The following is a 24,810-nucleotide window of genomic DNA, read 5'->3' as shown; positions in this document are numbered from 1 at the left end:
ATGTAGAATGCTCTTTTTTACATTAACATTCATTGTAAACTTAATATTCCGCGCTTTTAGTACAATTTTTAAAGTAATATTTATTATAGTATTTTATGTACACGAAAATTAAAAACTTTTCTATATGAAATTTAAACAAGAGAATTAGAGTGAAACATAGTAAGAAATTTTTGTTATTGTTTATTTGTCTTATCTAGTTTTGATGAAAAAACAATGCAATATTTTGTAATTCTAGCTAATATATCAATTATATGCGAAAGAAATATTTGTTTGCCGTTATAAAATACTTGTATACGAATTAAAAAATGAAACAAATAACCAAATGGTAAAAATAATTAACATGAATTATCTTAAATATTATATGATATTCTTATATTGCAACCTACATTCATATCTCAATTTTATTAAAATGCTCATGTTTACAATAAATACATTGGGGAAAAACCACGTGATAGATCCGTTTCTTATTCCAAGATTTATTGTGCCTGAAACAAATATGAAAATATATTTAGTTCGAATTATGTATTGCGAAAATGTAATTTATTACGTTAATAATTTGGAATAAAGATTGGGCCTATATCCGTTAGACAAATAGCAATACACATTTGCAAATATTTAATTTATAAATTAATCATTTAATTAAATTAAAAAATTAATTTAATTAACTTTTTTTATTTGTAAAAAATTGAGAAGATCACCAAATTTAAATTATTTATTTCAGTTATCAATTTTTTCACATTTAACATTAAAATTAAGATTAGTAAATAAAAATTTGTAATTTCCGATAGTTTCTGATGCTGTACATTTGTCAATCAAAATACAATTAAATGAGCGGAAAATTTTAGTAAAATAAGGTTTTAATGATGTATAATCTAAATTAATTGCAGAAAGCTTGTATTATGTACTTTCTAGTATTACTCTCTTGCAGTACATCCTAGCAAAGATACTTATGAAACTTTTACTTTCATTTATAAGCAGCAATTCAGTAGGAAATTATGCCTGTAGTATGATGAAATTATAATTTCAATAATAGTAATTATAACTACTATGTAATAATGTAAATTGTTAGTATAAAACTCTAATAATGGTATAATTAGTAGTGATAAAAAAACATCAATAATTGTTCGCTTTATATTGAAAATTTTCCACCCTTCAATTATACCAAATCTTACAAAGTATCTTCTACATTGGACCGCTTATAAATATTTGATATCTTGCAGATGCTTTGTGCATGAACACATGAAAATTCGAGGTTACAGCATGCAGGTATACAAGAACTCTAAACCTGATATTGACCACGAACCTTCGCGCATGTGCATGCCAAAACTTTTTCTCATTGATCGAATCGATGTCGATAACAAGTTACAAAATGCATTGATTTAAAAAAAGAATGAAAAGAAAGAAATTACTTATAAACCAAACAAAAATTATATATCTTGTACAAAATGCTAATCGTGCATAAATTAGTTTATGTTCAATTGAAATATTACAAATGACAATGCTTCTATTGTGAAGAACATTAAAAATAGACTTTACAATGATCTATGCATTTATAATACTTATTCTGTTTAATCGTATTATTAGTAATTACTAATGCATATAAATACGCAAATAGATATTTACATAACTGACCAACTATTTGTTCATGTAAACAAATTAATCGCGATCTTTCAATCATTATAGATCAAATTTTCAGCTTGCGAAAAAGAAACAGATAGAAAACTTTTCTTTAAACTCTGTTCCGGAGTGGTGCACGGGCTCTTTATGCTATTCTAAATTTCGATACCTACTCGTTTCTTGTTTCAATATTTTTACTCTAAGAAGTTTATAATACGGTGATCCGTTAGAAAAAAAAAGTACTTCATGCTGGACGAACTTAAACTCCTGAGTTATAATTCTTAAATGGCTTGATGATTTTATAATAGTTAATTTATCACCTACTTATACTTCAATACGAACAGAAAGTCAATCAGTAATTAAACAAAATTTAGCACAGATAATTTCAGATAGAAATTTACAATATTAAATACAATCTACATTACACTTTTCAGTCACTCCTAATTAATCTTAAAGCGTAATCCAAAATTGTAAAATACAAAATCTTGCTCTTTATTCAATAGTAAACTTTCGTTTAATAATATTTTACTCATATGGTATCAATACTATTTATCATTATTGCACATTAATTATTTATCAAAACTACACATCCTTTTTTCTAACTATTACAACAATACGTATGATTCAACTATCATATGACATTAATCATATTGGTAACATTATGTTTACTTATAAAATGAATTAAAAATGACATTGATGATACACACTAATTTAAATCTTCAACATATATTCGATAAAAATTCATTTGAAAACAAATCAAGTCCAATGCCTCTTGCAAAAATTCAAATGATTATTACAAATAAGATTTGAGAAATTAACATATAAAATTTACTTAATGTTATCTTAAAGTGAATTTTTTCGCTTCGAATTACCAAGTTATTCATATCATAGATAAATATGTCTCATTCATCTGTATAAGTTCGTCCAGAAAGAAATCTATCATCCTATATGTACAAATAAATAAATATAAATATAAACAAATATATGTATATTTATTTATTTATATGTGTTTGTATATATATATATATATATATATATATATATATATATATATGTATGTATGCATGTATGTATGTATATAAATATAATGAGTTATAAAACACAACAGTACCTTGCACTTGTCGCTCAGTTTGAGCGCAAGCGACCTGGTGGCTGGTGTTCCATCGTCGTGTGGCGACAGAGAGAGAGACTCACGCATGTGAACACACGAGTATGAGCACTGAACAAGTATCCAAAGCTGCTCTGAAAAGATTTCATTCCATTCCGAATATCGTCCCAAATGTTTATTCTCTCTTTCATTGTTTCACAAGTTTCTTTATTTCCTGTCAAGCAAACGATGGCTCCAATTACAGAGTACATCCGGTTTAAATAAAGTTTCTTTAATACATTATTCGATATTCGGAGGAAAAATTTTTCAGATAAAAATTGCACAGTAAAAGAACTAAACAGAGTAATACGTTAGTTAAAACGGACTTAAAATTAATTTAAAATTATTTAACGATTTTTAATAGTTGATGTTATATAAAAAAAATTTTTTTTAGTGCAAATTAAAAAAAAATATAAATTTAAATAATCATTAGAATTATACTTGATATTACATAATAATCATTCACTGTTTTCAAATCACTGTTCTTTATAAAAGAAAAGAAAAAAACGTCTTCTTTTCACATATTTTACCTACAGTAATTAACAATTACCTAAGGTGCTTTGTAAAAAACAATTATATCCCTTCAAAAAGAAGGGCTATATCAATATTATAGATTATTAGAAATAATTTTAAATTTCCAAACACTACGATTTGGCTCACAACTGGCTTAGTGTGACTTTCCTCTGAAACATTTCCCTATAACGTAATTAAATGATATCGTTGAGATATAAACAAAAATTAATAAACTCAAAAAATTCTTTGAATCATTCATATAAATAATGATAAGTAGAATTAACCAACAATAATTAATTTATCTTGATTTTTCAATGAAGACTCCCAGACAAAATCTTTTAAAAACAATTTTATATATGTAAACTGTTAAATTTACATATTTAAAGTTCGATATTTTCTAGGAAAAACGTAAAGACAATTCCGGGAGCCAAGCGGAATGAAAGGCTGTAATTCTGCTTATGAAGAAAGACGTTATATAGAAAATATTTATTTTTCGTTTGATTGAGCCGCGCCGAACATCGGTGCTATATATATTCTCACTTTTTTTCATCTTCTCCCTCTCTCCTCTTCTCTCTTTCATAATCATTTATACGCATGCAAACATTCTGTCAATTTTCTACATTCTCTCTTCCATACACACGCATATTTATATATATAATCTCTCTCTCTATCTATTTAAATATTTGCAGTGGTAGAATCTTGCTTATCCGAATTCACGGTTATTTGTTTGAACCATTGACTTTTTCTGTTGATTGATTGTTTAATTTCTCTTTAAATGAGCAAAATTTGTTAACTTCAAATTACTTCTATTAAATAAGATAAGTATCCCTAACATAATATTCAAATAGAATAAAAATTTATTTAAATCAATACGGTTGCAAACACAGTACTTTTTTTTAACCTTCTATCTATTGTTAGTTGGATATAACATCGTAAAAATTTAAATGAACAAGAGTTCAATCAACGAAAAATGTCCATGTGAAAATACTTTAAGTTCCTACGATACACGGTTAATCAAGATCCTACTATTAAGATTTGTCTATCTATACAGTACGATCGACTTAAATGTATACATTCAATTGTTTCTTTGACTGTTGGAAATATAAAAAGAGATATTTAAAAATTATCTGGTATAAAACGGAAAATGGCAATAAAAATGAAGATTTTTCTTACGAATATTTCTTTTTTTCTTAAACAATTTGATATATCAGATTATTACTGATTAACCACTTTTTACAAATTAAAAACATATCATTCTTACAATTCAAAAAATGCATATTTGACCTTTTAAATTTTATTTCTAAAAAGATACTAAAATATAGCTCAATAAAAATGTTGAATAAGTTATCAAAACAAGCCATTTCGAAATCTCTTCTATTCATGGTGGAAAATATTCATTTCCATTTTTAAATTAAATACTATTCTTGTATTTCCAAAAGTTCCTAAGAAATAGTTAAATATATATATTTAAATCGAATATATTGTATGTTTGTTCACTACGAAAATACAAAAGTATTTACAATTTAATAAATAATAAGTCGCCACTTGGAGTATCCACGGGTCATAGGTCCTGTGTTTACAAATCACAGTTTCTTTCCAAGTGTCCAATTGATCACGAAATCAATTTATTTGAAATCTGAAACTCTGAATTAAAGATATCTTATTCTATTCAATCGATGATGTATTTTCTGTTGTCTTCGTTTTACACATATCTCAAAACAGCACAAGATAATTTTTTAATGTGAAATGTGATAAAGTTCCAAAAATTAATGAAAATGTCTTTTTTTGATACATTTTCCTCGCGAATAGTATAGTCACTATAGATTTCTATACGAATTTATTAATTTAAACTAAATTAAAAGCTCGTACATTTTTATGTTTTTTTATTATAATTTCTTCGTTGTATTTACTCCTTAAGATCTACTTTTAATAACAAGCAGTAACTTTATCGGTATTACAGAGGTTAGAATTGGAACGGAATACCACTACTTTTAACAATAATTGTCATCGATTGAATACAATTATTCTAAAATTCAGTATCTCATTTTCTAAAATTGACTGTTTCAATTCGACCCAAATTGAAGCAACGAATTCTCCCTCACACCACTCCACAGAGTAAGAAAAAACTTTAAAGAGAAAAATCGCTCTTTACTTTGGTCTAAGAATCCCTGCAATCCTCTTCTTCCTCCTTCTTCATTTCAATACCTTCTTCTTCTTTCGTCTCAACCGTTTCTACTAATTCTTCCTTCTGTTCATTAGAGATTACTTCCTTCATATCAATTTCTTCTTTCACTTCTTCTTTCACAGCTACTTCTTCTTCCTTTGCAGGTTCTTCTTTCTCTTCAACATTCGCAGATGTTGATTCTTGTTCTTTTGATTCTTCAATTTCCTCTCCAGATGGACTAACATTAGTCCATCTAGATTTTCGTCCCCTATTTCGATTTTCTCTTTCCATGTTATTCGGATGTTTATTACCACCTTTTTTGTCCCTAAGATTATCCCTTTGTGAGTGATTCTCTGAATCGGAAGGCCAGGAACCAGAAGGCGGAAGTTCCTGATTTCTCCAGGGAGCAGCAGACTCCGGAGGAATAATGGATGGCGGGCCCATAGGACCGAAAGGTGGTCTGACATGGGGGCGAATATCATCAAAAGGTGGTCTGAAAAAGGCATCCGGCTCTCGGGGATCAAAAGGTGGCCCACGAGGACCAAAAGGCCTCATACCAGGACGAAGAGGACGAGGTCCCAAACCTCGTGGATGGAACATTAATGGACCTATAGAATAAAATCTTGTTAAACTTTTATTCGTTAATTTAAATTTATTCATTCATTCGATTATTATACAGGGTGGTTGGTAACTGGTGGTACAAGCGAAAAGGGGGTGATTCTACGCGAAAAAAGAAGTCGAAAATATAGAATAAAAATTTTCTTTTTTAATTTTTTCCATCGAGACAACGATCTACAGTGAGATCCGTTATAACGTACCGCACGCGTGCCGAGCGAAAATTCAAAGTCAATTTTCTCGAAGACAAAGCCTCAAACGAAAAATTTTTATCCTATATTTTCGACTTCTTTTTTCGCGTAGAATCATCCCCTTTCCGCTTGTACCACCAATTACCAACCACCCTGTATAATAAAGTTGAATGTAATAAAATTTTGTTATATATAAAAGTTCGGTAGCAAATATATAAAAAAATACTGACGTCTACATTAAATACGTACAAGTGAAAAAGTTAGCAATTCCTGAATTATCTTTTTATTAAACTTGTTTACCTGGTCCACGAGCTCCTAAGGGAGCTGGCCGCGGTCCAAACCCATCAGGATGTCCAGGTCTAGGTCCTCTAGGTCCCATTATTGGCGGCATCCCAAAAATAGGATCAATTCCAAAGAATTCTCGCCTTCTAGGTTCAAAATCACCCCGATCGAGGTGTCCCCTTGGGTCAAAACCATCTTGAAGCCGTGGATCAAAACCTTCTCGCCTAATTTCATAATCGAACCGATCCCGATCATCGAGTGGTCTCCTTCCTCGTACTTCAGACCTATCAAATTCCTCCCTTTGGCAAGCAATTAATCAAGAATTCAATGCTTTAAACATACTATAATTTTGTTAACAATTATGTTTTGTAAAATGTAAATATCATTACTTAATGAATATTAAAAAAAAGAAAAAAAAATGTCATATGTTGCATTTTACATCGCATATTGTATAAACATTACGATGATTGTATTTACTTCTGTAATTTACACTTATTTACTTCAATTGTAAATTCAAAAATTAATACAAGATAGTAGCTCACCTTTGTTCTCTGAGTGATCCAAGTCTTCCGAATTCTTCTACTCTTTGTTGTCCATGTATTCTATTATCAAATTCCTCTTGATATATTCCTCCTTGCAACCTTGGAACATCCATAAATTCCTCGTGTATTTGTGATCCTCTATGACCTCTTCCGAAACTTTGTCTGTCTCTTTGCTGTTGATATTCTCTCGGATCTTGCGGATTACGAAAATCTGGTGGTCGAGCTGGAAAATCACCTCTTTCTTGAGGTAAACCAAACTTTGGCAAATCCATTAAAGAAGACAGGGGTTCTCCACGAGCCGATCGAGAATCATCAAAACTTCTGTCGGATCTATCTCGTTCCTGGCGATTACGAGGTATTATTCGATCGACACGATCTTCAAGTGGTAGTGTGCCATCAGCCAATTGACGCAAACGATCAGCTAAGCTTGGTTTCCCATCTTTTTTTGGAGTAGTTTCGTTTTCCTGAATATAAATATTTTGTTAGAGCCGCTTAATAATTGAAAATGAATTGAGATTACTGTCGCGGCAATAAATAATGGCATTATTAATGCAAACTACAAATTTTTGTGATTTAAATCTTTTGGACTGTATCGTACTACTTTTTAAATATTTTTGATGAAAGTAGATCAATAAAATCTTTACTTCAATACTTTTAATTTAATCTTCTTTTAGCAGAAAATAATTACCTGAAGAGTTTGAGTTTGTGGATTTCCTTCTCGATTTTCCCGGTTTTCCCTTTCTCTTCTGTCATCCCTGTCTCTATCTCTAAGATCTCTTCTACGATCGCGTCCCCTATCTCTCCCTCTACCTCGGTCTCTTCCGCGATCCATTCTGGAGTCAGTACCTTCCCTATCTCTGTGTGATAAATGCGTCTCTCTGTCTCTTCTTTCCCTATTTTCCCGATCTCTCTCTCTTTCTTTATAATCTCGATGCTGTTATTAAATTCACATCAAATTAGAATTTTATGCAGGACATTCTAAATCGCATAGTTAGGACATTAGTTGCTGCAATAAATGAATTTTATTTACCTCTACTTGTTGATCAGATTCTGCTCGTTCTTCATTTTGTGAAAGTTGTTGTTCAGTTAAATTACTTTTATTTTTTGCTCCATTTGAACTTTGTGGCATTGCATCTTCCATCTCTACATCCATGTCATCAGCAGAATGTTGTTGTTGAGGTAGTTGCATTTGCAAAGGCGCAGAAGGGCCTACACCATATGGTTGGCGTAACATTGGTAAATTTGGCATACCTGTTTCTGTTGTTGGAGGAGGAACTCCTATTGGAGGAACATTATGTGGCATACCTAGAAAGAGATGAAATTTGAGCTTTTATCGCTTTCTTTTATTCATGGTTTAGCTCACTTTATGTATTGATCATATACACATACCAGTAGAATTAGGTTTATCAGATGGAGCAGCTGGAGCTGGTAAAGGAATTTGAGTTAATAAGCCGACGCCAACACCTGCTCCAAATGGAGAATTTACAGGTGGTGTTAACATAGTTTGCATCATTCCCGGTGGCCCTAATAAACTTTGCATATTTGGAGGTGGCACACCTATGGGAACATTCGGCATTAAACTATGTGCCATCGGTAATCCCATTGGTCCAATCATACCTAAACAATATAAAAAAAAAAAGGTATAAAACGATAAACTTTAAAGAAAGAATAAAAATAACTAATACCTATTTTTGATTGAGTCTTCAATTTTCGTTAAAATTTTCCTTCAATAAGTACTTACGAGGAACTCCTGGCATTGTAAAAGCAGGTGGCATCATCTGTAATTGTGTATTTGGTGGCGGTAAAAGAGCGGCTGATGTAGGGGGTCTAATTGGTGGAGGTTGACTTGTATCGATTACTTGTTGCTGCTGTTGACCTTGTTGTGAAGTTTGTTGCTGGGATTGTTGCTGTTGAGCACTAGTTGAAGGTTGCATTACATTTACAATACCATCCGCCAAATTTGGAATTCCAGCAGCTGCAACTAATGCTTGCTGTTGTAATTGCAACTGTTGTTGAAGTACATCTGCATTTGTTCCGGAATGCTTTAATTTACCTGTTAATGATTTATAATGATTAGCATGAATTGTCTCAAATATTTCTTAAAACATAATTGTTCCTTTACCTTTTAGATTGGGTGGTAGAGTGTCTTCGTCAATCATACCTCCTTCCTCTAATAATTCTAAATCTTGATCAGTAACATTAACTAATTTATTCCAAGGAATATAACTAACTCCTAATTCAACTTCCCAATAATCTTTCCATTCTTTTCCTTTCACCCCTTTTCCTGGAGCCCAAGCTAACTAAAATACAATAAAAATTCTATTATTCTGAAAAGACATAGAGTTTTATTGTTATTTGATAATACATTTATAAATATATTCAATAAAAACGATAATAAATTATTATTTTTAAAGGTGACCAAAAATGTTAACTTACAGTGATTGCCTTTCCTTGCATTTTATGATTTTTAAGCTTAGTAAGAGCCCTATATGCATCTTGCCTTCTATTCATGCATATAAAGGCGCAACCTCTGGGTGAAATTAAATCTATACTGACAATGTCACCAAATTCTCCAAAAGTATCTGAAAGTTCTTCTTGGTGTACTAATTTCGATAGATGTCCCACCCAAAGAGTTGTACTACAAACTGCAAATAAATATATTAAATTCATATAGGAAAAAAAAAAAGAAAAGAAAACAAGAAGAACGATTCCTTCGATGTAAAACCAAATGCATATGCATATGAAAATAGGTGAAATTACCGCTTAATTTATCTCTCACAATTGGTGGTAATCCTCGTTTACGCCTTTCTCTTTCTTTTTCTCGTTCTTCCTCAGTCATTTTTTCTCGACTATCCTCCCGTTTTCTATCACGACCTCTGTCTCTTGAACGAGACCTACGATATAATAATATTCTTAATATCACATGATCATAACAAAGTGTATAAAATAATGTATAAATATATATTTAGGTATATTGCCTATAATATAATATAAGCAAAAGAAGACATGTAAAATTACCTTCTCCTCCTAGATCTGCTTCTTGATCTAGATTTTCTATCTCTGTCTCGATCTCGATCCCTGTCCCTATCCCTATCTCTATCTCTATCCCTATCTCTGTGTCGTGGTGATCTAGATCGACTGTGATGTCTGTATCGATCAGGCGATCTACTCTGCGATCTTGTATTTTCACAATTTACAATTTCTACACTGCTACTATCTCGCCTTGCACCATTTCTATAGACAGTCATTTATTAATAATCAGTTTCAATATTCAGTAATGTTACAAGTTAAATTGCAATAGAGATCAAAGTAAATTTAAATTAAATGAGAAACTAAATTTCATGAAAATGAAAAGGAAAATATATCTTTTACCCTACTTTATAAAAGGGAAGAATGTTTACCCAGAATAATCTTGCGCGTCCTGCCGTTCGTCAAGAAGTGGACTTTTTTGATTTTGATGCGCTTGCTGATTTATCTGCCTAATATTTGATAAGGGTTGAGAGGCATACGGTAGAGCCGGTGGATAACCAGGAGGTGGTTGACTCATATCTTGTATGACTCCACTACTTACATTTGTTGTATAAGTATTTTGTTGACTTGGCTTCAAAATGTCTGATGGTTTTAATTCACATTCAGATGCAAATGGTAAATTCTAAAACAAAGATCGATTTTCATTAATATACATGAAACTATTAGGATGTCTCTTTTACTTTTATGTGAACAGGAAAACTATTAATACTGTTAATAACATACAGGAACAGTTTGAGCCAGATGTTTATCAAATTCTTCCTCTTGCTGCTTCATTTGCTGAAGTTTCCGCATCTTTTCTTCTGTTTCATGCTGTGATGAAGAAGTACTTCCCTGCATTGTTTGTTGTAATGTTTGAAGTTGTCTCAAAACCTATTATCAATTAAAGAATTAAGCAATTTATTAATTAAATCATATTTTCTCCTTGACTATTATATTGATGTAATAATAAGTTAGTACCTCTGGATTTGTTAAAAGAAGTCCAAGACTCTCCAAACTATTTCCTGTTGAAACTGTATTGTGTTGACCAGTATTAGATCCTGCGGTCGCTGCTGGTGAACTAGCAACAACAACATCATCATCCTCTTCCTCACCATAATCAAAATCTAAGAGCTTTTTATCAAATTTTACAGAACTTTTCTGTTCATTTGTGGACTCCTGCTTTTTTAATAATAACTGCTGTAAATGTTGTAACTGATCAAGGAAAGAAACATCCATTTGAGTTGAATTGGATTGCCCCTGAAAAAAGAAGCCAAAATTGAAATTCTGTTCATTTTACGTACAAAAGATATGCGACAAACTGTAAGTGTACAAATAATATATAGAATAAATATAAAAACAAGACTTACTAAAAGTTTATTAGCATTAACTATATTTGCTGTTTCTATTTTTGTTTGTGCAAGCCAGGCAGGATCGATTGGCTTTGCGGAAGAAAATAATTTTTGATCCTTTACCGCATTTTTTGCAGTCAAAGGGGGAGTCTTTACTGAAGTTGTAGTATTACCAACATTATTTGTTGCAGACGCATTCAGTGTACCTAAACATAATAACGAATATTCACTATTTAATTTTATTTAAATTTGATATATTAACTCACAACTTCCTTTTACCATTGGTATTAACTGCTTGCTCCTTATGTATTGGATGATTTGGATCCGCAAGATCAAATAAGGGCTGTATAACCTCCGAAGGGAACACTGCATTCTTCTGCCAAAGATTTAAAACTCTTATTACTTTGCTTTTATCTTCCTGAGGGCACTTCAAAAGATTTAAGAAAGTAGTTTGCATGTTCTTGGCAAAGCGTGGAGCAAAGACATCTTTCTCAACCCCAAATTGGTGTCTGGACTGACGTACAATTGAATCTATAACGTACAATCCAGGCACTTTGTACTCTGGCTTACACTGTAACATTAATTGGCAATTAATACAAATAAAACAAACAATATAATTACCATGTATTTTATACTTTGCTCTCAAAAGCTTTCTTATTCTTTATAACTCACTTTTTGGATGAATTTCTCGACACTTTGCACAACATGTTTATAGAATTTAATTGCCTTAATTGCACCTCTAGTTAAAGAATTCATCTTAGCTTTGGAAATTGGTGGTTTAACATCATACAGAGCTGAGAGCTGGAAAAAAAAACATATATATAATTATTATTTTCTATTTTTAATACTTCAATGTATTCATAATCATTTAACATAGTAGTCAGAGAATATGATTAAATTTTTTAATTTAAGAAATCTTAATAGTTCTCAATAGTACTTGAAAAGAACTGTTGATGTTGATTAATGTACCTATACTCTTCAAAAGCAATTCTAAGTTTTATATGTAACAAATCAAAAGTCAACAATATATGTTTATATAAATTCTAATGAATTGATCGCAAAAATTAAACAAGTTTTATTACAATTGCTATGAATTCAACTAATATCACTTACAAAATATTCCTTATTGCTTTCCCTTATTTCTCTCCCTTCCATCACAAACATAACTAACAAAACTAAACCACACATATACAATAATTATTTACCTTTTCTTTATCATTATATAAATTACAAAATTTTTACATAATAAAGACGACGATGTTATGCATCGCAAATACTTAAAATCACAATAAAGGTTCTCTCTGATTTCTCTCCCTCTTTCTTACATATAAAGATAATCGCTCTCTCTCTCTCTCTCTCCCCTCTCTCTTTCGCACGTCTAGAAATCAAAGCATTCTTCAAGCACGAAAGTCACTTCAATTTTCATACAACAAACAGCACAGACAAGTCGGGGGAAATAATATCATTTGAATCTTTGGTTTAAAATAATGACACGATCTCAACTTTGAAAAGTAAAAAAGAAAGAGAAAAAGGAAAAGATGAACAAGAGAAAAAAAGAGGGAGAGTCGGCGGGCTAGAAGAAGAATTAAGGGTAAGTCAATTCACCTCTGCGTTAAATGCCTTAACCGCCTCCATCCTGATGAAGGTGCGAAGCACCAAAGATTTGCTATGTTTCACAGAAATCCGTGATCCTTGGGACGTTCAATGTTTTCGCGATAAATCGCATGTCTTAGCTCAGGGCGCACTGTCTAGCTGGGCCATGCCACTCAAGATGGCGGCGCTATTTCCCGAAAGGCATCGCGGGGCGGTGATGCGTGACGTCACATGCCGCTATGCACAGTCGGTAACAAGTTTCGCTTTAATACCGATTATTCTACACCAATCAAAATCCAAAGAAATAAATTATTAAACGGGAATCAATCTAAATTTCTATCTTCCCACGATTTTCTTCTCCTTTTTTTTATAATTAATTCAATTTTAATAAAACATGGTATATACGTGTATATATGTTTATATACTATATATGCATTATATATATTTATACATATAAATTTAATTAGTCATATAAAAATTATACGGTATTTACACAAAATTGATATAAATTTGTTCAATATGAAATATTATATCATTAGTTTACTTTTTTATAGTTCTTTCATTATTGACCACAGCCCTCTATAAATTTCAGTAATTAATTTATAAATTTCAATATTCCTTAAATTTGCACCTCATTATATAAGTTTTATAAATAAGTTTGTAAGAAAATAAGAAGAAAATTTATCACAATTTATAAAATAATTCTTTGTAAGAATTATCTCATAATATATTGTTCAGTGTATATTAAATACATATGCATATTCCACGCTACTATATGTATAAATATACTGTATATACTTACAAGTTCTGCTAATAATTATCTATATAACCTGATATAACTAAAAATTATAAGGACAGAGCTACCAACCGTATATATCTACGTACATCAGAAATGTCAAATAATCATTTCATAGAAGTTTGAACTCTTATGTACGTTTATATAGTTTCACTATTTCTATGTAATGTGAAGTGTGTTATTATTTGAAATTACATCGCATTATAAATATAGAAAATGTTTATTCAATAAATAAATATATAAATATAAATGATCATAAAGAGAGGATTTTACAGCAACACGATACAAGTAATAATAACTTAACAATCACTTTACCATGACGTGCAAATTTTGAATTTTCAAATTGAATCTTGAGTTTGTATAAATATTTTGTCGTATATTTTTATGAGTTATAAGCTTTATTTAATAAATTTTATTAATGAAACAGGTATCCACATTTAGTAAAAATGATAAAAATACCGGATGAAATTAACCTCGAGAATTACACTCTGATACTTCCGTCAGTGGCTGTTGGAAACGTTGGACAATTATGTATTGATTTATTAATATCTAGCTTGGACATGCACAAAATTGGAAGTTTATGGAATTCTATGTTTCTTCCGATATGTGGACTTGATCCTTATAATAAAAATTCTACTTCTCTTTGTACTACCGCTGACTTTTACCTTGGAGGATGCCATAATATAATTCTTTTACAATTACGTTCACCTTATGTTGGCAGTTCGAATGACTTCTTTAATGAACTAGCACAATTTATTCAACAAAAGAAAATTAGTAAGGTACAACAGTGTAATGCATATATACTAATATTACAAATGTCAAATCGTTTGATTGTTATGTTAATATAAAAACTATTCTTATAGATAATAATCCTAACCAGCAGTTATGATTATGAGTGTGCAAATAGGTCAGAGTGGAGAATAAGGTACCTTACCTCGGATGATTCTTTATTGAATAATGAAAAACTTCTTAAGAGCTTACATTGGACAAAGCATATGAAAAGTATTACAATAAAATCTACAAGACAATATTACATTCCTGGTGGTGGATTTGCAAACGGTCTATATGAGTATTTTAAAGAAAAGGAGATTCCTTGTACAGTACTGTTTTGTTATTGTTCAGAAGGAGACAATGTTTCTGATGCATTAATGCTTTTTAAAGGACTGAATGACTGGTTGAATTTAGTAAATGATGATACTAATGATATTAAACATCCACCCTCTTGGGAATTCTTTTTTGGAAATCCACCTGCTTCTAATATGTATTGAATTTTATATCTATCTGTACTTTGTTGACTCTGTTTCGACTTTTAGAAAATAAATTATAAATATAAAAATTGGTGCTATAAAAATTACATCCCAGTAAAAATATCGGTTTCTTAATATTAAAGAAAAGAAAGATGCATGGATGTTAATAAATTTTAAAATGATGTTGCACAATAAATGTGGCATTGTCGTTAAGCTAAATTACAAAGTTATATTTAAAAAGGAACAAAATCCATTTGTTTAAGTAATATTTAATTTACATAAGAACTTTAACAAATTTATTATTTATAAAAGATGATTAAGCAAGAAGCTTGAATTTAGAAGAGAAGGCGGAATATGACACTACGGCAGCTAAAAGGACAGCAAGGAGTTCCGAGTTAACCCAAGGGCCGCGATATATGCCTGGATTATTAAGCACTACAACAACTAAAGGTTTCACACTATTTGGATCTTCTCCATTTCTTAATGCTTTACGTATAGCTGCATATCTTTCATCGTCATATAATTTTATATTGTATTCTCCAGAACGTGCTTTTTTCACATCTTCTGTCCAAGAAACCTATAAAATTGAAATTTATTTCAATTGCAATTAAGTTTTTATAATTTACACATGGTTCTGATTTGATATAAATTCAACTTCATTATAAATTTAATAAGATTTATTTCAAGTATATAGATTTTAATTTCAATACCTGATATTTGTTATCAGAACTTAATCGGGCAGCTGGTAATGATTTGCCATTAACCTCTGCGTATAAGGTAATACCTTTCACACCATTACTACACTTAAGCACAAATTGTGTTGTGAATGCAACATTTGTCAGAATTGTTGCATCTTCTGTGACATATGCAGAGGCAACGACTTCAGGCTTCTGGCACGTTTCGGCAAAAGTGTCGAAAATTCCACAAATTATAAGTATAGAAAAAACAATGAATCGTTTCATTGTACTGTTTTACGTTTACTTTAACTGATGATTTCTCTTAAATGTTGTTTACAAATAAATTATATCAATAAAATTAACTTCACTACTGTCAGTTTAAATCATGTTAGGTTAAACGTTAATTACGTATACCTATAGTGTGTTTACAAGGACTAAACTATGTACTCTGATGACGTGTGTACGTGTGGATACGTGAACTGACACGTAGTGAATAGTTGGAAACAGTGGTACCAACATATTTTTGAAATATTAAGAAACATTAAAATGTAACTTGTTTATGAGCAATATTTTACTTATAAATTTCACATACCACAATTAGAAATGTATGATATATACGTTTACATTATATACATATGTTATACAATAATTAATATTTTGCTGTTTATTACGAAAGCATAATTAATTAAATACAAATTTAAAACTCAGCTCTTTATTTAATTTTTTTAGGACACAATGTCAAAAAGGATGTCACAGAATGTTAATATAATATATATATATATATATATATATATATATATATATATATATATATATATAGTATATACATGGAATTAAGATATATAGATTATTTTTATCCAGATTAAATTCATTTTAAATCATGCATACATAATATAAGAATATATTATGCACTTTGTACTAAAATAAAATTAATATAAGTTTGTATTTTGTAAATGTAAATTAAAATATAGAAGATTGTTTATATACAATGCTTGAAAAAATATGTGTATTCTAATATTATAAATATATATTAATAGTTATCAAAAGTTTATAATATAGGCACACATTATAAGAGTATTTGGTTTATAAATACTTGAAAAATCTATACACGAGATACAGAGTTTGAGCAATAATAAAATAATTGCTCATCACTCATTTATAATACAAATTCTTTAAAAGTTATATTCTCGTGAAACTTTTGTATATTATAATAGTCAAATTATTTTGGTACTTAAAATACTATGAAAGTTATTTTACATAAGCATGTATAAGATGTATTTTTACTAATAAATAATGAAGATTATATATGTGCACTAAATATATAATTTTGTTGATATTAATGAAAATATGTGGTAATAAAGAATTACTATTCACTTGCACTAGTGACTTTTTGCTCTTTAGTCATGAATTTAATTGCACTACTGAACTTTTATATATTTAAACAATCCTCAGATTTCAGAGAATAATGTAAAACAACTGTAATTGAATTAACTAATTTAAAATTCAATCAAATTCATTTCCTTTGTTACTGTATTTATCGCAGTTGATGTTACAACTGACGTAGTAAAAGAGCGTACATGAGATCGGAAAGTTGATGCAGGTTCCCATGCTTCATCCCTGATAATTCCTTGATTTCGTGGATACATAAGCAATGGATCTTTTCCTGTTTTTCTACATAGCTCTTCTTGAAGCACTATTAAACGAAATCTCCAATATTCGTAACTTGCTTGTTTAAGTGCATTGACCCATTGTTCTACTTGTGATTCTGAACGACCACTTAGGACATGTCTCTTTTCATATTCGTCTCTAAATGCTATGCTAAATGCGAATACACCTTCCGATGCAGCATCAAGGTTAATACTATAATTTTCCAAAATAATTACACCTGCTGGTTGCCTAGTGTCAATCTGTCCTAATTCGTTGATGTTAAAATAAAACAATAAATTGCATCTTAATTTAAACCACTTTTCTTTGAATCCTAAAATCCAAATGATATGAATATCAGAAAATAGGTATGAAAAAAATAAATGTTTGTAAGGGAATTTATAGGTTATAGGTAATTGAAGCTAGTAAGTTGATGAGTATGATATTCTCTCAAATAAATGTAAACAACTCTTAACTAAAGACTAACCTGATTTATGTGCTCGTTTATGATTTAAACGGCCTTCAATGTCAGCGGGGCCATTACTTGCCTCGGCAAGTTCCTTTTCGTTGAATTTCATGATGGTAAAAAGTTATTTACACTTTATACATTCGTGTATTACATAAATACTATCGCATAGTTATAATACGTATATAATTCATATTTCTTTGTTTTGCTATCGTTCTAACTTCTTGCATTCATTAAAAAATTTGGCTATGTTTCTCAAAATTTAATGCCAAACTACCAATATTGCACAAAACCGTGGTATTATATTCCATTATTCGTTTATCCTTTGCTGATTCTAATATGTTTTCTTGATTTTAATTACATAAATTGTATCAAACGTTTATTACAAATATTAAAGGGCTATTAGAATCCATGTTGTATACCGACGTAACATGAATGCTTATTCGTTATTAAACGTCAACTATAAAGTTTGCAGATTACACTACATACATATCACAAGTTTGAAATAGCGCGTTGATCTTAACAGTCTGAGAAACATACACATAGATCTGTCGTGTTTCTTTTTCTTTTTTCTTTTTTCTCAAATTGTTTTAGCTTGGTTTTCATTCGTAAATAAAAAATATAAATTTTTTCGCACAAATGTGTATTAACACTTTCTCTAATAAATGTACTACCCTACCTAAAACATAAAATTCAGATAAATAAGTAAACTGACAAATTTGGCAAACCTGAAAGATATATATAATACATTTCATACCTTTTACATACACATCTATGTATAAAGGAGTGTGTTAACGGCACACATCATTTGTCAAATTTATAATCGTTTTTAGAAACTTATTTACATTCTTACAGATGTGACTTATACCTGTAATACGTATTTATTTCTAAAACATCATATGCTTAATTCTATCGAGATAAAGTTTGCCTTATAGCACAACAGTTTATAATTATTTTTAATATAATTAAGCAATGGGTTCGTTAACAAGTCGACAAAACGCTGGTGTAGAAGAAGTTGATATTGTTTCAAATCATGCATACAAATATCCTCCTCGTTCGGGTTTGTTTATGTTATTTTGAGAATATTTTTATATTATCATCATCATCATCATATAGCCATAAGCAAGATATTAAAATATATGAATTAAATTATTCTTATTTTAATAAATTACATATTAAAATACATATCATGTATTAGAAAATGTTTTGTATTTTATTTAATAAATTTTATTCATTAGGAAGTTATTTTGGTAGTCATTTCATAATGGGTGGTGAACGGTTTGATACACCTCAACCAGAAGCCTACCTTTTTGGAGAAAATGCTGATTTGAATTTTTTAGGAAGTCGCCCAACACCTGTAAGATATGATATTATTACAGTATTATACAATGTATACATACAGTTCTCAAAAAATTATTTTTAACACTTCACTTAATTTTACCTTAGTTTCCATATCCTCCACCACAAGCTAATGATCCTACTAAAACGTTGAAAAGCTTAGTAAATATAAGAAGAGAATCATTAAGATTGGTTCGTAATGTTGATCAAACTTCCACTTCACCTCAGTGTCATAGTGTTAAACATTATGGAGATGGTGATATAGACAAGAAATCAAATCGCTATAATATTGAATTTACATTTGATTGCGATGTAAGATGTGCAATCACAATATATTATTTTTGCACCGAAGAAATAACAACAAAAGGAGCCACGTATGTAATAAAGATGTCGTACAAATTTTACATATTATGCGCAGTGTTATATATAATGAAAAGTATTATTTGTAGATACATACCAAGGGATCCATCTATGAATTCTGAGACATATTATTATAAGAAAGGTGCCAATCAGTTATTCTCTCAAACGTCGCATATGTTTGATCCAACTGCCTACAGCAAAGAAGATTTATTGTACAATGCTGACAGGGAAGTATGTACGTTTGTAGTATCTATATATTATATTTATAAAACTTTGAAATTATTTTTTGTTCATCATTATAATTACTTATAGATAATTCCAATAGCAATCCATTGTGTAGCAGAAGAAGGCTCAGACGAACCAAAACAATCTCATACAACTATAGCAGTTGTTGAAAAACATTCGGATGGAACATACGTATTAAAAGCTCTTAAACAAAAGCTTTATGTTGATGGCCTTTGTTACTTGCTTCAAGAAATATATGGAATTGAAAATAAAAACGCCGAAAATGCAAAGGTATAAAATAATAATATATACCCAGAATTTCTTATTTTATATTCGTTTCATGTCAATTTATTTTTCAGCAACAAGGTAGTGATGAAGATACAGATGATAATGGATCAGAATGTGTTATTTGTATGTGTGACGTGCGAGATACTTTAATATTACCGTGTAGGCATCTATGCCTATGCAATAGCTGTGCAGATTCTCTTCGATATCAAGCGAACAATTGTCCAATATGTCGGGCCCCTTTTAGAGCTCTCCTTCAAATTAAAGCTCTGCAGAAAGCAACTGGAGCAATTATATCAAATCCACCATTACCAGAGGTCAATATTTATTTATTCATACAAGTAATTATCAAAATACGTGTCAGTGTTATGTGCACATATGTTTAGATATATGTTTATCATCTTTATATCTTACTCTATTTCGGTACAGTTTGTTGTAAAATTTAATTGAAAACAATAAACTGCCTTTTTATCTGATAAAAGAAATGTTAAATCCTTTTTCAGGGAAGTTGTGAAAATATACCAGCTGGATACGAAGCTGTATCGTTAATAGAAGCTTTGAATGGTCCATATATTCCAAGAACTGCTGTTCTTGCGCCAGAATCTCCAGACACTCCTGATACAGATACAGCCAGTGCGATTCAAGCAGCTGAAGCATTAAATAGGTAAAATATTATATTACTTGAATTTTTAAATTTACGTTTAGTTTATGTTAGTATAATCGATTTAAATTGTAATTCACATGCTATTTAAAAGATCTATAGAACGTACACCTGTATCGAAACATGTATCTTCAAAAGATGGAGATGTATCTGCAAGAACAAGTGGTACTACATGCCCTACCCCGGAATTTCGAATGTCTGTCTTGTTAGCCAGAGATGAACATTCAGGATCACAGAAAGATTTACATAGCCGATCTCCAGCAATGAGGATGAAAAACTCCGGGCATTTACGGGAAAAGGCAGTATTACGATCACGAGATACCCTTAGACTTGTTAATGAAAAACAACCAGTTTCTCTTTACGAGGTAATCTCCTGATGTCCAATTTCCAATATTTTTTCGTTACTTAGCACTTTTAACAAAATATTGAAAATATGCAGATTTTTACTACGTCGTCCAAATAAATTAGTATTTACAGGGGCAAGGACAAGATGAAGACAGCGAGGCAGAGAAATTATCTCCATTATTAGATGCAGCAACTAGTACAGAGGCACTTGATACTCATAGTCGCGGAATATGTGATATAGATATTGATGACGAGATTCAAAACACAGAAAATGAAAATGACGCGGATATTACATGTCATTCACATTGAAATAAATATCATCAGATGATATCTAATTATGTCTTCTAAAGAGAAAAAAATAAAATGTATTTAATTAAGTTTTACAATGTAAGAATGCACATATTTCCTTAAAATTCTGATTGTAAATTGTAAATATGACATTATAAATTATAAATTAAAATTGTTTACGTTTGTAATTATTGGTTAGAAATCTAGCATGAAAACTTATTATTTAAAAGTTGCACGTAACCATATCATTTCTTGACAAAAGTTTGGTTAAACTTCGTTTCTGGACATCATTCCTTCTTTCTAACATTTTTCGCATCGTCTGATACTCGATGAATAGAGACGAAATATGATAGCTTTTAGCCTAGCAGCCCATTGGTTCAAAAGTTATTTTGAATTAATAATTAATAAAGCTAATATTTGAAATAGCTATATTTAAGTAAATGAAATACTAAATAGACGTATAAAATTTAACTTTAAGAAGCTAATAAATAAATAACAATCAGAGTTAATAATGTAATATGAATATGTAGCGGCACACGAGTTAGAGGACAATTCAAATCATGTTGTTTTGCCTCGGAGTATCAATATCGTTATCAAACACGTAATGTAATAATAAATAAACTCTCGGCAAAACAATGTCGCCGCTACGTGCATCCGTCGAACAAAGGCGAATTTGAACTTTTCGACTCTCCCCCGACCAGTACAAATAAACGGACGCGATCGCAAGCGAGTTAGTCATATCGAGCAGTATCTACGAGTATAGCCAGTTCTCTTTATTGTAACTATCAATCCCCTACAAATACCATAATTATATTACAAAAATTACGAGATTAATAACACATGTACTTGTTTTCAATCTGTTTAATGAAATCAAAATTTCAAAAAATTGTTTCGGTTAAGCAGCAGCAAGAACTTTTCTAAATTTTTTCCATTCTTCAAGAGGCCCATGTTCTGGCAAATATTTCACATTGCATCCATCTGGAGCTAATCGGCCGGCTGCTTTCAGTTCTTCATATTCAGCGCGGTCATATTTCGTAAAGCCCCATTTCTTTGAAACATAAATTTTTTGTCGACCCGGGAATTTGAATTTGGCACGTCGCAATGCCTCAACTACAGCAGCCTTATGACGATCAGATGAACGTACACTCATAATTGGCTGTCCAATGTGTACCCTGGCTACAGTACCTTGTGGTTTACCAAAGGCACCTCGCATTCCTGTTTGGAGCCTTGAAAAGTATAAAACAGAATATTTATTCAAACATACTATATTATTAATATAATATACTAACGAACAATATATAGAAAATTTAAGTTATAACTTGCTAAGCATAAATCTAAATTATAATATTAGTTGTTTAATAAAATACAACGGATTGCTTATATACCTATCAGCTCCAGCACATGATAACATTTTATTAATCCGGATAACATGGAATGGGTGGAGTCTCATACGGATATGAAACTGGTCTTTTCCAGCGTTTTTCACCATGTACTTATTTGCACAAATACGTCCAGCTTCAAGAGCCTCGGAACTAAGCTGTTCATATTCATCTGATACCAAGTGCACACATAACGGAAAATCTTCCACAGAGGCTTTCTTTTTTCCAAGATCAAAGATACGAATCTTTGGATCAGGCACACCTCTACAGAACCTTGATTTGGGATATGGTTTGTTTTTGCAATATCGGTAACTACAAAGAAAAATATAGGTATAATTCGTATAAAAAGCGTTTACAAGCATTAACATTATAAATATAACGTAGAATTTACCAATAGAAATGCAAGAACACACATAACCTCCTTCTACACCATCACAAGAGGTTATTATAAGCTTCATAACTTACAACTTTATACAATATATATAAGTATAAGAGGCGATAATATTTGCATATTTAACTTAAGCATTAATAAAGGAAATAAATACATATAATACGTACCATCTGGCTGGTCGGCGTCCCATACTGGCTATCAATAATAAACAAAAATATTTGTTAAATACAAAAATAATACTTGTATAAGCTTGTTTAATAATTTTAAATGATACAAAATGAGAGAATGAAGGATATACGTTTGGATACTTCAAGATTAAGATAGATTAGTATCAAATATATATTACCTTGCGGGCCTTGTAGATGCTGAACGAGAAGGAAGTGAACAGGAAGAACTAAACTGAACTTGGTTCCAAGTGAACCTCGTGAAATTTGGTTACAACTTAAAAGTTACTATTTAAGGCCGACACCCACTTAACGATAGGGTTTTTGCAAAAGATTGTGATCGAAGCCATATGAACGCGGCTGTGTTGTCATAGAAGTACACAAAATGTTATAATTATAATGCATCGCTTATGCTTGATCAAAATGTTATAATGGAATCGGAATTATCGGAGGAAGGTGCTTTACGCTCACAATTTACAGTGGATGATTTGGATATTGAAATATTGCCACTTATATATGAAATAATTCGGAGGTTCGTATATTTTAATAACTTTATGGTTAAGATAATGATACTCATCAATTGACTTTCCTTCAAAATAAAAATTTTAACCTTTATCGTTTTATTTACTCAATGTTATTCTTTTTTCTTTTTAGACACACTGTATACATTTTAAATTCTGAGATTATCTTTTGAGACAATACTTTGTTTATATTTATAAATAATATAAAAATTATACATGTACAAAAATATTTTTTAATCTGTTATGGTGTGAATGATAACAATAAAATAGAGAGGTCATTTCATCGGTATATTAAAACATTGATGTACTACCAAGTTTATGTGTTGTAGTTATATAGAAATTATATACAATACGTATATGTATTAAAATCCTTTTAAAATAAGCATATTTCAAATAAAATCTGTTAACATAGTTATAGAGTATAAAAATTTTATTTCACAATGTTTATGTTACGTGTATATTTAATTTATTTTTAGCGTTGAGAAAGATCCACATGACACTACACAGAAAGCTAAAGAGTCACAAGATACAAGTCATAAAATATTAGAGCTTCAGAAGAAATTAGATTCTGCAAGGGCACAGGTAAAATACTATGAAAATTTCTTTTACTTTCAGGGTAAAAGTAATTTTTTTTTATATAAATACTTAGACCGTATGCTGTATTTACAATACATAGTTTTCATATTTTATAGATCAGAAGATTGCCAGGAATAGAATACAGTAAAGAAGAACAGCTGCAAAAACTTGAAACTCTACGTAAACAACTTAGGCTTAAAAGAGAGCTTTTATTGAAATATCGTAACATGTGTACATTTGAAGTTCCAAAAGTATAAATAATTTTGTTTATTTAAGTAAAAGCAATTTATATCAGCATGGGTTTCTTGCGCATGTTATTTACATATTTGATGCGTAATGAAAAATTAATCGAGAAATTAGCAAATACAAAACCAATTAGGGAGTCTGCACGATTTGTAGCGTATTTAATACTTCGGAGTAGAACA

The 24,810-nt window shown here is 30.3% G+C and overlaps 7 protein-coding genes across 12 annotated transcripts; 3 read left to right on the top strand and 4 right to left on the bottom strand.

Moving 5' to 3' along the window:
- Positions 1-383: 383 nt before the first annotated feature.
- Isha (Insulator su(Hw) mRNA adaptor) lies at positions 384-13,174 on the bottom strand. 2 transcript variants are annotated; one of them, XM_033333259.2, is made up of 19 exons: positions 13,035-13,174; positions 12,102-12,230; positions 11,709-12,000; positions 11,448-11,635; positions 11,059-11,337; positions 10,825-10,971; positions 10,473-10,723; positions 10,090-10,305; positions 9,832-9,965; positions 9,508-9,716; positions 9,194-9,371; positions 8,813-9,124; positions 8,461-8,688; positions 8,102-8,376; positions 7,760-8,005; positions 7,072-7,535; positions 6,548-6,828; positions 5,430-6,049; positions 384-485 (listed from the first exon to the last, which is right to left on the bottom strand). In XM_033333259.2, exons 1-18 carry the CDS (start codon positions 13,062-13,064, stop codon positions 5,436-5,438), a joined length of 4,473 nt encoding a protein of 1,490 aa, XP_033189150.1. In that variant the 5' UTR covers positions 13,065-13,174; the 3' UTR covers positions 384-485; positions 5,430-5,435. The 2 variants fall into 2 exon arrangements, with proteins under 2 accessions (XP_033189150.1, XP_033189149.1); XM_033333258.2 differs by lacking the exon at positions 384-485 and having other exon boundaries at positions 3,749-6,049.
- A 784-nt stretch (positions 13,175-13,958) lies between these two features.
- Positions 13,959-15,154, top strand: LOC117156339 (proteasome assembly chaperone 2). 2 transcript variants are annotated; one of them, XM_033333271.2, is made up of 3 exons: positions 13,959-14,106; positions 14,246-14,597; positions 14,682-15,154. In XM_033333271.2, the coding sequence occupies exons 2-3, from the start codon at positions 14,265-14,267 to the stop codon at positions 15,084-15,086; spliced, it is 738 nt and encodes a 245-aa protein (XP_033189162.1). In that variant the 5' UTR covers positions 13,959-14,106; positions 14,246-14,264; the 3' UTR covers positions 15,087-15,154. The 2 variants fall into 2 exon arrangements, with proteins under 2 accessions (XP_033189162.1, XP_033189161.1); XM_033333270.2 differs by having other exon boundaries at positions 13,959-14,172.
- A 164-nt stretch (positions 15,155-15,318) lies between these two features.
- Positions 15,319-16,235, bottom strand: Tapdelta (Translocon-associated protein delta). The gene is made up of 2 exons (XM_033333274.2): positions 15,776-16,235; positions 15,319-15,642 (listed from the first exon to the last, which is right to left on the bottom strand). Exons 1-2 carry the CDS (start codon positions 16,025-16,027, stop codon positions 15,382-15,384), a joined length of 513 nt encoding a protein of 170 aa, XP_033189165.1. The 5' UTR covers positions 16,028-16,235; the 3' UTR covers positions 15,319-15,381.
- A 442-nt stretch (positions 16,236-16,677) lies between these two features.
- On the bottom strand, positions 16,678-18,416 carry LOC117156341 (pleckstrin homology domain-containing family J member 1). Of its 2 annotated transcripts, none has more exons than XM_076624031.1 (2): positions 17,874-18,416; positions 16,678-17,654 (listed from the first exon to the last, which is right to left on the bottom strand). In XM_076624031.1, the coding sequence occupies exons 1-2, from the start codon at positions 17,962-17,964 to the stop codon at positions 17,239-17,241; spliced, it is 507 nt and encodes a 168-aa protein (XP_076480146.1). In that variant the 5' UTR covers positions 17,965-18,416; the 3' UTR covers positions 16,678-17,238. The 2 variants fall into 2 exon arrangements, with proteins under 2 accessions (XP_076480146.1, XP_033189164.1); XM_033333273.2 differs by having other exon boundaries at positions 16,702-17,720; positions 17,874-18,379.
- Positions 18,417-18,624: 208 nt separating this feature from the next.
- On the top strand, positions 18,625-21,529 carry Mrgn1 (Mahogunin ring finger 1). 2 transcript variants are annotated; one of them, XM_033333262.2, is made up of 9 exons: positions 18,625-18,912; positions 19,091-19,209; positions 19,299-19,564; positions 19,640-19,781; positions 19,863-20,066; positions 20,135-20,377; positions 20,564-20,724; positions 20,816-21,086; positions 21,199-21,529. In XM_033333262.2, exons 1-9 carry the CDS (start codon positions 18,825-18,827, stop codon positions 21,373-21,375), a joined length of 1,671 nt encoding a protein of 556 aa, XP_033189153.1. In that variant the 5' UTR covers positions 18,625-18,824; the 3' UTR covers positions 21,376-21,529. The 2 variants fall into 2 exon arrangements, with proteins under 2 accessions (XP_033189153.1, XP_033189152.1); XM_033333261.2 differs by having other exon boundaries at positions 21,190-21,529.
- Positions 21,530-22,106: 577 nt separating this feature from the next.
- Positions 22,107-23,585, bottom strand: RpL10 (ribosomal protein L10). 2 transcript variants are annotated; one of them, XM_076624030.1, is made up of 4 exons: positions 23,471-23,585; positions 23,292-23,315; positions 22,740-23,045; positions 22,107-22,580 (listed from the first exon to the last, which is right to left on the bottom strand). In XM_076624030.1, exons 2-4 carry the CDS (start codon positions 23,312-23,314, stop codon positions 22,250-22,252), a joined length of 660 nt encoding a protein of 219 aa, XP_076480145.1. In that variant the 5' UTR covers position 23,315; positions 23,471-23,585; the 3' UTR covers positions 22,107-22,249. The 2 variants fall into 2 exon arrangements, with proteins under 2 accessions (XP_076480145.1, XP_033189177.1); XM_033333286.2 differs by having other exon boundaries at positions 23,292-23,319; positions 23,471-23,577.
- A 62-nt stretch (positions 23,586-23,647) lies between these two features.
- Positions 23,648-24,682, top strand: MED9 (mediator complex subunit 9). Its single transcript, XM_033333291.2, has 3 exons — positions 23,648-23,820; positions 24,286-24,391; positions 24,502-24,682. The coding sequence occupies exons 1-3, from the start codon at positions 23,699-23,701 to the stop codon at positions 24,640-24,642; spliced, it is 369 nt and encodes a 122-aa protein (XP_033189182.1). The 5' UTR covers positions 23,648-23,698; the 3' UTR covers positions 24,643-24,682.
- Positions 24,683-24,810: the final 128 nt, after the last annotated feature.

This window comes from Bombus vancouverensis, chromosome 14 (genome assembly GCF_051014615.1).
Source record: "Bombus vancouverensis nearcticus chromosome 14, iyBomVanc1_principal, whole genome shotgun sequence".
Taxonomy (NCBI): Eukaryota; Metazoa; Arthropoda; class Insecta; order Hymenoptera; family Apidae; genus Bombus; species Bombus vancouverensis.
This window is presented reverse-complemented; position numbering and strand designations above follow the sequence as displayed.

Coding starts and splice junctions, on each gene's coding strand:
- Tapdelta (XM_033333274.2), bottom strand. CDS start 16,027: ATGAAACGATTCATTGTTTTTTCTATACTTATAATTTGTGGAATTTTC. Junction 15,643..15,775: donor GTTCTGATAACAAATATCAG/GTATTGAAATTA, acceptor TCAATTTTATAG/GTTTCTTGGACAGAAGATGT.
- Mrgn1 (XM_033333261.2), top strand. CDS start 18,825: ATGGGTTCGTTAACAAGTCGACAAAACGCTGGTGTAGAAGAAGTTGAT. Junction 20,067..20,134: donor AAAACGCCGAAAATGCAAAG/GTATAAAATAAT, acceptor TTTATTTTTCAG/CAACAAGGTAGTGATGAAGA. Junction 21,087..21,189: donor AACCAGTTTCTCTTTACGAG/GTAATCTCCTGA, acceptor CAAATAAATTAG/TATTTACAGGGGCAAGGACA.
- RpL10 (XM_076624030.1), bottom strand. CDS start 23,314: ATGGGACGCCGACCAGCCAGATG. Junction 23,046..23,291: donor GGACGCCGACCAGCCAGATG/GTACGTATTATA, acceptor TTTTCTTTGTAG/TTACCGATATTGCAAAAACA. Junction 22,581..22,739: donor TCATGTGCTGGAGCTGATAG/GTATATAAGCAA, acceptor ATACTTTTCAAG/GCTCCAAACAGGAATGCGAG.
- MED9 (XM_033333291.2), top strand. CDS start 23,699: ATGCTTGATCAAAATGTTATAATGGAATCGGAATTATCGGAGGAAGGT. Junction 23,821..24,285: donor ATATATGAAATAATTCGGAG/GTTCGTATATTT, acceptor ATTTATTTTTAG/CGTTGAGAAAGATCCACATG. Junction 24,392..24,501: donor TAGATTCTGCAAGGGCACAG/GTAAAATACTAT, acceptor CATATTTTATAG/ATCAGAAGATTGCCAGGAAT.
- LOC117156339 (XM_033333271.2), top strand. CDS start 14,265: ATGATAAAAATACCGGATGAAATTAACCTCGAGAATTACACTCTGATA. Junction 14,598..14,681: donor AACAAAAGAAAATTAGTAAG/GTACAACAGTGT, acceptor CTATTCTTATAG/ATAATAATCCTAACCAGCAG.
- Isha (XM_033333259.2), bottom strand. CDS start 13,064: ATGGAGGCGGTTAAGGCATTTAACGCAGAG. Junction 11,636..11,708: donor GCAAGCAGTTAATACCAATG/GTAAAAGGAAGT, acceptor TATTATGTTTAG/GTACACTGAATGCGTCTGCA. Junction 9,966..10,089: donor AGCAGATCTAGGAGGAGAAG/GTAATTTTACAT, acceptor ATTATATCGTAG/GTCTCGTTCAAGAGACAGAG.
- LOC117156341 (XM_033333273.2), bottom strand. CDS start 17,964: ATGAAATTCAACGAAAAGGAACTTGCCGAGGCAAGTAATGGCCCCGCT. Junction 17,721..17,873: donor TAAACGAGCACATAAATCAG/GTTAGTCTTTAG, acceptor TTTGGATTTTAG/GATTCAAAGAAAAGTGGTTT.